At 47.7% G+C, this 13,625-nt stretch overlaps 1 protein-coding gene across 15 annotated transcripts in view; it reads left to right on the forward strand.

Moving 5' to 3' along the window:
• Positions 1–13,625, forward strand: part of L1CAM (L1 cell adhesion molecule) — a 102,041-nt gene that overhangs the window by 71,424 nt on the left and 16,992 nt on the right. For 9 of the 15 annotated variants that reach the window (XM_083482767.1, XM_083482770.1, XM_083482773.1 and 6 more), the window contains 7 exons: positions 1,087–1,306; positions 2,409–2,524; positions 3,419–3,638; positions 5,677–5,799; positions 6,076–6,258; positions 10,720–10,842; positions 12,902–13,066. In XM_083482767.1, the coding sequence (XP_083338893.1) occupies positions 1,087–1,306; positions 2,409–2,524; positions 3,419–3,638; positions 5,677–5,799; positions 6,076–6,258; positions 10,720–10,842; positions 12,902–13,066 (1,150 nt within the window). Of the gene's footprint in view, positions 1–1,086; positions 1,307–2,408; positions 2,525–3,418; positions 3,639–5,676; positions 5,800–6,075; positions 6,259–10,719; positions 10,843–12,898; positions 13,067–13,625 lie in introns of all 15 variants that reach the window. The other 6 variants (XM_083482760.1, XM_083482768.1, XM_083482769.1 and 3 more) reach the window with 1 other exon arrangement.

A 13,625-nucleotide genomic window follows, 5' to 3' on the forward strand; every position in this document is an offset into this window, starting at 1 on the left:
GGCTTCTCTCTTGTATGCGCATGCAAACCGAGGAAGAAGGTGGAGAAAAGGTCTGGGGTGGGCATGAACAGGAGCTCCTTGTTCTGTGCATTTGAAAGTAAACCAATGGTTCTCCAGCTGCTGTCTTGGCAGGCCTACAAGGAATTCCCTTATATATTTCAAGCATCCCCACTGCAGGATTGGGGCCTGTTGTGCTGTGGCCTCAGGGCTGAAGGAGAGACAGCAGCTAAAATGGCAGACCTAGGCCAAGGCAATCTGAATTCAAATCTCATTGGGTGCTTCTTGAGTAGGTCACTGAAGCTTTCCCTGCAAAAACCTGCTCCTTAACCTGAATTGGAGCAAAAGGCAATCCACAGAAAACCCATTTGTTGTGATTCAGCTTTAAAGAGCGGGTTTTCCTGGGAAAGCGCTTGGACACGGAGCGTTGGACCTGCGCCTGGGCGGAAGGGGGTTACAGGTAAGGGTGGATAAGTCCAGAGTGAAAGGGGGAATGCTTTTCCATTTTCTCCCAACACCAGGTTTGCCAAAATAAAGGAAAGAAAAGTACTTCATCACTTAACCATAACTAGTACAGAACTCACTATCATCAGATGAGGTGATTGTAATCTGTTTTAGTATTTTAATTTTGTTTTCGTATGTTTTAAAGTATGGTTGTGAATTTCCCTCCATTTTATTGTTTTGTCTTTTTTTGTAGACTATTTGAAGTTTTCTTTACAATCAAACAGTGTATAAATTTTATTAAATAAATAAATGAAATGAAAACAGCCTGTAAGGTTAGGTGGCTTCCCCCTGATCCCTCCCCCAAGGATCACACGATCTCACGCAGGATACGTCTTAGCCAAAGAGCTTAGCCATGATGGTTTAAAGTGGCAGCTGCATGAACAGAGGCAAAAAGAGCTGGGAGAAGCCGCAAGGGAAGCTCCATGTGTTTATTGCTCTGCTTCTGAGCACTAAGAGACACCTGGCTGGCTGCTTTTGGAGTAGACGGGCCTCTGGCCTGACCCAGCGCAGGTGCTCTGATGCTCAGCATTGCTATTCCCCATTCCTTTACCTCCTCTGACCCCACCCTCACCCCTTCCCTTTCAGCCCTTGCCTCGCAGGGAGTGGAACGCCCCAGTGCTGAAATACCTTGTGCAGTGGCGACCACGGAACCACGAGAAATGGAACACGGTGGAGGTGGAGCGCCCCCCTGTGGTGGTGACGGACACCCCTGTCTTCTCGCCCTACGAGATTAAAGTGCAGGCGCAGAATGGCTTTGGCAAAGGACCTGAACCGCACACCACTCTTGGCTACTCTGGGGAGGGAGGTGAGATGGGAGTGGGGGAGCTGCTATTGTGGAAGGGGGAGATGTAGTGACAAGCGTGGGTTTTTACCCATCGAGGCCACCTCAGGTAGGTACACCTCAAACAAAGCCAGGTTAAAGCCAGCAGAACACCTTTTCAAAAAGGCATATTTCATCATGGGTGTCTTACTAGGGTCAGAAAAAGTGTGGCTCTGCTGTTGCTAGGTTTGGGGGAGAAGCTCACTTCCATTCAGATTTTAATGTGAACCTACCTAATTCAGGGTTGTGGCCAGCCAAGCTCTACTCCGAGCAGACATATTGAAATCAACACGATTGTGGGTGAGATCCTGCCCATTTTGGGTCTTGTGTGAAATTGGCATGAATGGCAGTGTTATTTCTTCAGCCGTGGCAGACATGGCAGGGCACACAGTGATGGCACAGCGGGACATGTGGGCAGCAGTGGCAGCAACAGATATCATGGTAGCAGCAGTGTACTTTCCGAAACAATATGCAGTATGCAAATTGAAAGGCAGCTGTCATTTGCATGCTTCATGTCTCTGTATTTTGTGCTACAGTTCTCCAAGGAGGAAGTGTGCATAAAACATCATATATTAGTGAAAATAACATGCATTGTATTAGGCATAATCACTTGCAAACCTTTGTATATTAGGCAAAATTGCATAGTGAAATATATGTATCAGGAGAAATTTGCTCTAAAATGCTGACACGTTTTTGAGGACTTGAGGAAAACAGTGGGTTTTCCCAGGGAAAGCGGGGGGAGAAACAACACCCCCCCTTGCACCCTTGACTAGAAATCATGGGACAAACAGAAGTGTGGATGAGCCCTTAATGTGATTTTTGAGTGCCTTCTGGGACCTTTGGGCCACAGGTGAGCCACTGCTGCATATGGTGAGGTATCTGCCCAAGGCAGCCTCTTCAGCCTAGTCGACACCCCTCAGGCGCAGCCGAGGGCACTGTCCCTGTGCCAGCCTTGATGTAAGAGCCGCCTGCCAGTCCAGCCAGTTTGGTCTCAGGTAGAGAAACGTTTTGGGCCTGCCCAAGCTCTCAGGCCCTCTCTTCTTCTTGCCTGGCCACATCTGAATGGGATTAATTGCTCTCCCGATAGTACCCGAAGCCGTCCCTGAGAATATGGGAATTATGGTGATCAACAGCACAACCATCAAGATTTCCTGGACCCTGCTTCACAGACAGAAAATTTTCGGCCACCTCAGGGGATTTAAGGTAAGGGCAAAACCTCACCTCACTAGCAGAGTGGGGGCAGCATCTGCAGAGGTCTGTTCATTTTTACTTGTTTGTTTTCAGAACTTACATCCCACTCTTCAAATAAATTTCCCTGGACCCATTACAATGCTGCTCTGTCACTGACATATCTACCATAAAGGAAGTCCCACTGAGATCAATAAGACCTGGTTCCCAGTCAGGTGGTATAGGATTGCAGCCTAAATTATTCAAAATAGTAAGCCGTTGCAGACTAAATCAGAGCAAAATAAGAGAAATTTATGGAAGCAAATTGTGGTGCAGAATTTGGAATACAGTACTTTGCTGCAGAATTATTGTTGTGTGTGTGTTTTTTTAAAAAAAATTAGTTGAGTGTACACACACCTGACTGGCCTAAAGGATTTCAGTACAATGCAAAACAGCTCTGCCAACTCACAATAATTTTACTGTCCCAGCCAGAATTTCATCCTTCTGCCCAGCTACCACATTCACTGCACTGAACGCCAGGATAAAATGTTGCTTCCTTGCTTTTTTTAAAAAAGGCCCTTTGAGAAAGAGTGAAGATGTGCTCAGAAACATTCTGGGCCCCTATAGATTAAACTGTTCTTATTTTATCTATAAGCTGCCTTGAGTCCCTGTCAGGAGAAAAGGTGGGGAATAATAATAAGAATATTTTTTTTAAATCTATGTACCATTAAAATGGCAAAATCACTCTTTACATGATCAAAGGTACATCCCATCAGGTTTTTTAAAAAACCTTCTTCTTGGAGGGAGGCAGTCTGCACATGGCAAGAGGCACTTTGCACAAAGGGTGCCAGAACCAAACAACTGTGAGTGCATGTGTGGCTAACAGAACTGGGGGTAAAATCTCTGTTCCTCTCTCTCCCCCTTCCCCAGATTTATTATTCAAACTTTGGGACCATGGCAGAGCACAGCCATCGCCAGGTCTACCTTCACCCCCACCCCCATGGGGACCTGGAGATTGAAGGGGATGTGTCTCAAGTCACCCTGGGGGGCTTCAGGCCCTGGAGCCGGTACCGACTTCAGATGAGTGTGCTGAATGGGCAGGCCGAAGGACCCCGCAATGAGGCCCTGGAGTTCAACACCCCGGAGGGAGGTAAGAGACCGAAGTCCATCACCCTCAAACCGCCCACATTTGATCTTCCCCTCAACGCATATGGCTAACCTGCTGCTAACTTTATGCTCCTCTTCCTTCGAGGGGCTGAGCCCTCCCACCGCATTCTCTGTCCTTGTTTTGTTAGATGCAAGTACCAAAGCATACAGAAATTATAACAGTAATAACAACAAAAATTCCAGCAAACCTCAGCGTAACACGTTGGGTAACCTCATTTTATCCTACAACAGTCCTCTGTAGTAGGTTGTTGTTGTTTAAAGGGAAAAAGAAGGATACATTGCAACATTTTTAAAAACTGAGGAAAACTGCAATAACAAAATAACCATAAAATATAATTAAGGTTACAGAACTATATTGTATATGTGTAGTTGCATAAACTAATTGTTTCCCTTAAGTTACTGTATTCATGTGTCACTATGGTTTTGACAAATACTTTCCAAATATCATTAAATTTCCCCAAGCAATAATCTTCATCTGAAAGCAATCTGTTCATGAGTTGCCCTCTCATCTATCCACTGACTGAAGAGGGCTGGACGTTGGTCCTTCCAATGTATCAATATCAATGTTTTTGCAGATTCAAGGGCACAGAGAATCCATTTATTTTGACTGATTGTCAAGCCCCATATATTACGGTTAAACTATAGTTTAAGCTGATGTTATCTTCTGAAATTTTTAATTCTTTCCCCACAATGATATTTATTCATCCTAATACTTTCCCCCAAAAAACATTTCCAGAACTGAACACTGTATAAACATATGTTTCAAGGAAGCAGTTTCCTTGTTGCATCTGCAAGGTCATGTTGTTGTTGATTGTTTATGTAATTGGGTATGAGATAATCTAATGATACTTTAGAAAGGAAGCTGAAACATTATCCCATTGTTTAACTAAGATGGAGCTTGTTAATCCTCTGTACAGTGGTGCCTCGCAAGACGAAATTAATTCGTTCCGCAAGTTTTTTCTTCTTGCGGGTTTTTCGTCTTGCGAAGCACGGTTTCCCATAGGAATGCATTGAAAATCAATTAATGCGTTCCTAGGGAAACCGCTTGCCAGGCTGGCGGTGCGGAGAAGGGCTTTTCTCCGCACCGCAAGCCTTCAGGACAGGTACGGGAACAGAGGGGAAGGCGCGCAGCGCTTTCCCTCTGTTCCCGGGGCTTGCGTGGGAGGAGGGTTTTTCCTCCGCACCGCCAACATTCAGAACAGCATTCTGAATGTTGGCGGTGGGAAGGAAAACCCTCCTCCCACCCCAAGTCTTCAGGAAAGCCATCCGATGCCTGGCGGCGGGAGGAGGCGTTCCCCCCCCCGCCCGGCATCGGAGCTTCGTTCCGATGCCGCGCGGCGGGAGGAGGCGTTTCCCCCCCCCCGCCCGGCATCGGAGCTTCGTTCCGATGCCGCGCGGCGGGAGGAGGCGTTCCCCCCCCCCCGCCGGGCATCGGAGCTTCGTTCCGATGCCGCGCGGCGGGAGGAGGCGTTCCCCCCCCCCCGCGGGCATCGGAGCTTCCTTCCGATGCCCGGCGGCGGGAGGAGACGTTCCCCCCCCCGCCGGGCATCGGAGCTTCCTTCCGATGCCTGGCGGCGGGAGGAGGTCCGAGGACAGTGGGGAAGATGCGCTGCGCTTCCCCGCTGTCCCGGAGATTTCCCTATGGGCTGTCATCTTGCGAAGCAAGCCCATAGGGAAATTCGTTTTGCGAAGCGCCTCCAAAACGGAAAACCCTTTCGTCTAGCGGGTTTTCCGTCTTGCGAGGCGTTCGTCTTGCGGGGTACCACTGTAAAAGGTTGTGCTGAGAGATAATAACTTGTTCAAGGTAATCCAGTGAACTTTGAGCCTGAGCTGGGATATGAACCTGGGCTTCCCACATCCAGGGGTAGCAGTCTGGTCTCTTGGTGCTCACTTTCAGCTTTTTAGCCCCCAGAAACCTCTGAAATGGGAGTGTTTCTTTTCACCACATGTGGCCCACCTCTTCCCAAATGCTTCCTCTCACTATCTTCATTCTCCTTTTCTCTCTCTGCCTCCACACACAGTGCCCAGTCCCCCAGCATCCTTCCACTTGGACTGCATCTCGGATACGGCACTGAAACTGGAGTGGACGCCCCCCAAATTCCCCAATGGGAAATTGCTGAGATACAAGTTGGCCTTCCAGCAAGGTGAGTCCGTGGAAGCGTTTGTCTGGCCGCTTGCAGTGAGGTTGGTCTGTGGAATACTAGGGGGCTTGAGAGGCATTTGAGTGGGCATTTGTCCAGAAAAACAGCCCAAAATATTATTAGTAAAAATAAAGCATACTGTACTTTGGATGTGGGAGTATAGATTGTGTTTTTAAGCATACTGCTGCTACTGTTACTTGTAATACTGCCAGTAGTGACAACTAATAGTGACAACCCTAATTGTTAATGCTCCAACCCTCTCTGCCTTCTTGCGCCTAGCCAACCAGACAGCCAACCAGACGGCGCTGGAATCCACCTCCTACAGCATCAGTGCTGAACACAATGACTTTAATCTCACTGACCTTGCCCCCCATACTCCCTACAAGTTGTACTTATGGGCAGAAACCAGTGTGGGGCCAGGGGAGCCATTTGTTCTGGAAGAGCATGCAATGCGCGAGTCAGGTAAGTGAAGCCTTATGGATACGCCCTCCAGGGGGAACTTGTGGCCCTCCAGATATTGTTGAACAACTCCTGTCATCCCGGATCACTGGCTATGTTTTCTGGTGCTGATGGGAGTTGAGTTCAAGAGCATCCAGAGGGCCACACAGGCTCCTCCATCCCTGTCAAACCCAGGGAGAGAAAGAGAAGATGTTTCCTGTGGAGGTTGCACAAACTCCCTGCATAGGACGAGGAGCACAAAACTGGGGCAAGGCCACCCCCACCCCCTGCCATAGCCTGGCCCTTGGGCGCTGCTCCCATGGCCCCCCATAGTTTGCCGTTTTTGTTTTTTGTAAGTTAAAGTAGGTGCCTTTGAAAAGAATAAGAACAGGTCGTGAGGAGGACTTTTGAATAATCCTTGATGTATTTGTTTGCTGGATTGGTGATAGTGTGTGTGCTCCTTTTAAAAAAAATACTCTTGAAATTCAAATAGAAATTGTATTCCCACTCAGAGATTATAGGATACGGCTGTATGTTCTGGGTCAGAGATGGAGAACCTTTGGCCCTCCAGGTTTTGCTAAATGTACTCAAGGTTTCTCACTGACCTTCTTTTATGTTGTTGGTAATAAGGTTCAAAGTCCCTGGCACAGCTTTTAGACAAAGGTTCCCAGACAAAGGCTTTCGTGGGGGACTCAGTAGGCATACCTGATGTCCATACGCCACATGCAAAGAGAGTGAGTCCTGTGTTGATCCCAACATGAAGGTCAGGGACTTGCAGGATCAAGGGCCAATAGATAATTATGGCTTGTTTCAGAAGTAACATCAAGTGATAAAGCACTATGTGAACAAGTCCTGCATGCGCTCTCGTCCCCTCCTGTGCCCTGTATCAGTTAGTTTCTCCCTCTTCAGCAACAGAGTGCTTTGTCATTTCATCCTAACCAACATGCTTTGGTTTGTGCATGATAAACCATGATTTGAAGCTGATTTGCAGTTTCGATTTGGAAGGGGAAGTGCAAGCCATAGTTTCCTGTTTCTGACATAGTGGTAAACTATGGTTTGCCCCCATGAAAGAAGTAACTAAATAAAGGGGCCGCATGGGGGTAAACATGCAAGCCTGAGCCTCGTTCATGTGTGAATAAGCTGAGTACTTGAGGCAGAAGATCCAAGGTGTAACATTGCTTTCTCACTGATGAATATAGGAAATATTCTTCCATTGCTTCAGCATTCCAATGGAGAATTTTCTAGCAGGTTTGTACTCTGCTAGTCAGAATGATATGTTTCATGGCATCCATGATCCATTGCCTGGAGGTAATACATTGCTTTGCAACAAGGCTGCCTCTATGATCAACAACAAGTATTAAGACTTGAATCCCCCCTGGGTCTTAAACTGGTGTCCTGAGGGATGTCAGACAAAGACTCACTCTGCATGCCCCCCCCAAACTGCAGGAACCCTCCATGTCAACCAAGGAAACCTTCTTGCACCAATAGAACATAATTGGTCAGGTGATACTTCAAGACCAGGCTTTCTTTCTTGATTTCTTGTCTGAGGAACTAGGAGATCTTCTCCTGTTGTGTGAAGATTGCCTCTGCCTTTCTCCACAATTGGCAGACTTTTCTTTGACAGACAATTCATGTGAATGAGGTGGTGACAAAGCTTTCAAGTTGAACTATTGTTTGTACTACTAGTCTAGAGGAAGTCAGAGAATGAGGCCAGCTCAGTAATTCTATGATGGTCAGTTCATTCCAAAAAGGGGGTATTGTGCTATCTGGTGCTGTTCTTGTGCGGTGTGTGTGTGTGTGTGTGTGTAATGCATCAGCATAGCAATGTGCATTTTGGACTCACCTTGGTGGTTCAGTTATGGGGGTTGTCATGACAAGTTCCTGCAGTTCAGAATTTACCACTGGCTTAGTAGCAGTGGTCAGTAAGAGAGGGGAGACAGGGAGCAAGGCAGAAGACTGGGCAAAATTGTTTGGATCCAGAGATCTGTGGATTCCAAGGGAAGAGCAATGGTTCCAAGATGTTAGGAATGGGCAGGCATCTGAGGGGTGGACAGAAGAGCCATGGGGTAGGAGGATGATCCAGGGCAAGGAGCCAGTGACTTATGGGGTTCTGTGCCACTCGTGAGGCAGGAGCTGTCGGGGACCGGGCAGAGGAGGAATGGTGGAGACCGCCTCCCCAGCCTGACCCTTCCAGGGAGGAGGGAGAGGAAGACAGCTTAGATTTACAACAGGGGTCTGAGGGAGGTCGCAGCTCAGAGGCAGATGAGGGAAAAGTTGGGAAATAATGGGAGAGGAGGAGGAAGCAGCAGCAGCAGCAGCAGCAGGTGGGCAACAGCTGACAGACACAGTGTCTTTAGAAAGCATTCCAGACCCCACCTCCCAGAACCCGGCGAACCTTGAAAGTAGGAGAGCAAAGGGCTCAAAAGCGGAGGGCGTGGAGCAGCACCTGTAGAAGTGATGAATGGGGAGGTGGAAGGGATGAGGGATGGAGATTCACTAGGGACAACACCATTATCCAGAGGCTGGGTTCTATAGCCTCTCTCTGTAAGTACTGAATAAAAAGAGAAACATTCCCTTGTCTTTGTATGTTTCTGGCAACTGGCTGGGAGTCGCTGACAGCTGCCTGACAGGAGCTGGGGGTGGAGGAAGAGGAAGAGGGAAGAGTCTGGGAGAAGGAGGCAGGGGCAGAGTTGTAGCAAGGCGCAGAGGCCAAAGAGACAGGCCCAGAGAGAGTCAGGCCCATTAGAATCTCCATCCTCTCCCACCCTGTCTCCAAGTGTGGAGGACAAGGAGGGGCTTAAAGCGACAGGAGCAGCTGGAGCCGCCACCACTATAGGTTGCCACTTGCTTGTACACACTATATCAGATGAGGGGGTTTAGGTGAGCTGAGTGGGGTGTGGTTGCATTGTTGCTGCAAATTAGAGTAAAAGTCTGAAGAAGTAGCTTCCTAGCTAGCTAAGTAGCAGGAGTAGTGTGTATATTTGTTGCACCTTAGAAACTGATGCGATCGAGTGCTTTGCCAATAAAGAACTACATTTCTGATTGCTTGTCATCGTTGGGGCCGGACTGCTTGGAACACGAGAGCAAGCAGTGGTGGCTCATGCAGCAAGATCTCTGCTGGGTGACAAGCTTTCTACCATGGAGTGGGATTGCCTAAGGGGAGACAGCCCTTACTAAACGGTGCTTTTGAGGTGCAGGAAGAAGTGCTACTTTCATTTCATGTGGCTGCATTGCAACATGGGTTCTGGGTGGTAGAACCAGTAATGCCAATAGAGGCTGCTGGTGCCATCACTTGTGCCGCAACCTGCTCACAACCAAGTGAGTGCTTGCTGCAAAAGCAACAGTCCGCCACATTCTCCACATCTGACTCACAACCTGCTCCAGTAAGGGTGGCAGGTCCCCTTTGCTCTGCCATATGAGCTTAAAAAGCTCCACCTTAGTTCTTGGAGGACCCCCAGTTTCAGACTTCCACAGCCAGAAGTATCTATCACTCTTGGAAGCAGAAAGAAAGGAAAGCAGCACTTTATCTTGGTTACCTTCCCCACTCCCTTCAGAATCAATGATTCTCAGAAAACAAAAATCTATGCCATGTTCCAGATTTATCTGTGGTTTTTTCCATGCAGAATTTCAGGATGATGGGCAGAGAAGATCAATCCATGCATGGGATCATAGGGTATCACTTCCAGATGCTTTTTCTGCCTTGATTATGTTGTTTTTCTCTATGGAGGGCTCTGTAACAAGGCTGGGGGGGGGGCTGTGGCCCTACAGATGCCCTTGGGCTTCAACTCCCACTGGTCCCCAGCCAGTAAGGCTAATCATCTGGGATGTTGGGAGCTGCCATCCAGCAATGTCTACAGCAGTGTTTCCCAAACGTTTTTGGGCAACGGCACACCTGTTAGCCGGAAAAAAATCTCGCGGCACACCACCATTAAAGCCCCGCCCCGTGACGTCAGCGCGCAGCGTCACGCCGGGAGGGACGCACAAAAGCGAAAGTTTTTTCCCTCCCCCTTGCCGGGGTGGGAGGAGGCAGCAGAGCGAGGGCAGCTGAGGCGGCGGCGGCGATAGCGGGCGGAGGAGGGGGCGGCGGGGGGAGTTGCTGCTGCTGTTGTTGCTGCTGCTGCCCAGACATGCCGGCCTCCTCCTCCTCCGCTGTCTCGCGCTCCTCCCTTTTGCGCGCGCTGCCCCGCCGCTCGGCACCACCACCGCGGAGCCGCCCCCGGCTCGACGCGGATCCTCGCCGCCGCCGCCGCCTCTCACCGCCCGACTCGCCCGCCTTCCTCCCACGGCACACCAGCCGGTGTCTCACGGCACACTAGTGTGCCGCGGAACACCGGTTGGGAAACACTGGTCTAGAGAGCCATAGATTCCTCGTCCCTGCTCCATGGAGTTAATCAGGCATTGCTTTCTGTTGTCTTCTTAAGGAAGGCATTGAAATGTTAATAAATTCCTCTGCAACCTTGTTTTTCTTTCTGCCTCCATGCCCAGTGAACCTGAGCTTTATGAATATCAGTTTGGGTGAAACAGGGAAGAACTACACCACCATCGTCTGGACCCCACGTCCCAACCAGCGAGATGTGGAAATCAAAGTCCATCTTATGAGCAAGACTGGTAAGAGCAAGCAAAGGTGGGCTGTGGCCCTTTGGAGAAGGAGGTGGGTGGTGGGTGGGAGGGGAAACCACAGCAACTTTCCCTTCTCTCATGGTCTTCGTGCCACCAGAGAAACTGAGATGCTACTTACTGTAATTTTACAGGTGTGGTAATTGAGAAGGAAGGATAGAGGCTTTCTCATAGCCACCAGATGACTCCATCGGTCAACCAAGTCCATAAATATCCTGCACATTTAGCAGTGTGCACTGGTTTTAATCTTCCCTGCCAACAGAAAATGGACTGTGTTGCTAGAACCTGGAAAAAGTGGCAGGCATGGACACTTGCTGTTGAAAATGTGGATTCTCTTTGCTACTGAAACAAAAAGAGCACAGGGCAGGGCTGGAGAACCTTGGTGACCTTCCATATGTTTTTGGACTCCAACTCCCATGAGCTCCAGGCCGCTTGGCCAGTGGGTTAGGGACGAAGGGTGTTTGTAGACAACAGCATCTGGAGGACCACAGGTACAGCGCAGATCTTCCCATCTCAGCATTCTTGATGATTAGAATTCAGTGTTCAACCTCTAAAAGGTGAATAGTTTAGTGAATAGATTTTGGACATACTTATCATCCTTCTTCATCAAGTTAGGCAAATGGCATAAATGTTAGTCATTTATACACTGAAGTGAAATATTCGCATTACCGAGTATTGATAAACAGCAATATTTGCAAAGGAGGATTTTGAAGAGAAAGCTGCTTGAGTGCGTGGGAGCTAATTAATTGCTGCTCTGACACACAATGCCCTTTCTGCAGGCAGGGATGGGATGGAGCAGAAGACTATCCTCCATTCCTCTTCTGCTAGTGTGATGATGGATATTTCCCAATAATTTTGCTCTTGGCATGAACAAATTCTTCTCGCAAAAATCCTCCAAAGCCAGCAACAGATGTCATGAGCCCGTCTGAGCATCTGAGAACAGAATAATATTGATGGCATTTAGTAACAATACTGACAGTGTCTTAGTCAACAACTTGGAGAGTGGAGGTTGGTCCTTAAATTCTGAAATAACATAGTTATATGTACACTTTTTAAGGAGAGGAAAGGCAGCATACAAATCAGCCTGTGCTCTTAGTGTCTGCTGGGCAGCATCAGCAGGCCAGTTTCTAGCTCAGGCATAGGCAAACTCAGCCCTCCAGATGTTTTGGGACTACAACTCCCATCATCCTTGACCACTGGTCCTGTCAGCTAGGGATGATGGGAGTTGTAGTCCCAAAACATCTGGAGGGCCGAGTTTGGCCATGCCTGTTCTAGCTAGAGATGGGGGAGAAGTACAATTAAGTTTGCATTTGAAGTAAAGTCTACTGAATTCACACTGTCCAAAAAACACTGCACAAGCCAAAACACAACCACCCTTTGACATTCACATTCACTGAAAATTGCAAGGAAGTACTCCAGCCAAGCAATGTGTAAAGGTGCAGGGATCCCTGACTGTTAGGTTCAGTCGTGAACAACTCTGGGGTTGCGGTGCTCATCTCGCTTTACTGGCCGAGGGAGCTGGCATACAGCTTCTGGGTCATGTGGCCAGCATGACTAAGCCGCTTCTGGTGAACCAGAGCAGCGCACGGAAATGCTGTTTACCTTCCCGCCAGAGCGGTACGTATTTATCTACTTGCACTTTGACGTGCTTTTGAACTGCTAGGTTGGCAGGAAGTAATGTGTATAAGAGGTTTATTATAAGAGGCTTATTATCGAGGTGCATGCAATGCATATATTAGTGAAAATAACATACAAAAATGCATTCCTTTAGGGAAAGTGTTAATATTAGGGAAAACATGCTTTGCAATATTGCTTATAAAATGTTCACACTAAACCACTGTTGAATCTTACAAGCATTTAAAAAAATAAAACAAACAATTATGTGGAAACATGGAGAACCGAACTTAAGCTTGGGGAAATGAAAGGCTGAAAAGGTCAGGTTTGCTCACGCTGACTTCACCTAACCCAGATTCAGGTGAAAGGGTGTGGCTGCCCAGGGGACTGAACGCACAGTCTGGTTTCCCCCTGTCTCTCCCTGTTTTCCAAGCAGATAAAGAATCGTGGCGAACCGTAGGGGATGCCAGCTCCAGCCAGGGATCCTTCAGCATCGCAGACTTGCAGCCAGGCAAGCAGTATCGGGTCCGGCTTGTGAAAGCGCACCGCACTGGGGAGGATCAGACCATCTGGGAGACAGAGGTTGAAACTAGTGGCGTAGGTAAGTGGTATTTCGGACCAAGGGGTTGCATTGCTAAGAAGAGTGGTTCTTTTGCTGGATCAGTGAGCAATAACAAGACCAAAAGGTGAGGAACGATATCAAAGAGATTTATTGCAGCTTGGTTACTACAAAGAAAAAGATGGATTTTTTAAACAAAAAAATTTAGGAAATCTTTATTAATTTTCATATAGACAAATATACACGAGATACATAACATACATGACATAACATATAATACAGAAAATAATACAAATGAATAAAAACAATGAAATAAGAATAGAAAAACAAACATAAACAAATACAATATATTACACTTACATGACAAATTAAAATATATAACTTCCAATAATTCTCATTATACCACTTATAATATCTGTATTATTTGCACACCTGGCTTGAGAGCAGTACATGTGAAAAGGATCTAGGAGTCTTGGTTGACCACAAACTTGACATGAGTCAACAGTGTGATGCGGCAGCTAAAAAAGCCAATGCAATTCTGGGCTGCATCAATAGGAGTATAGCATCTAGATCAAGGGAAGTAATAGTGCCACTGTATTCT

The sequence above is a fragment of the Podarcis liolepis genome, assembly GCF_965112155.1.
Source record: "Podarcis liolepis genome assembly, chromosome: 17".
Classification (NCBI taxonomy): Eukaryota; Metazoa; Chordata; class Lepidosauria; order Squamata; family Lacertidae; genus Podarcis; species Podarcis liolepis.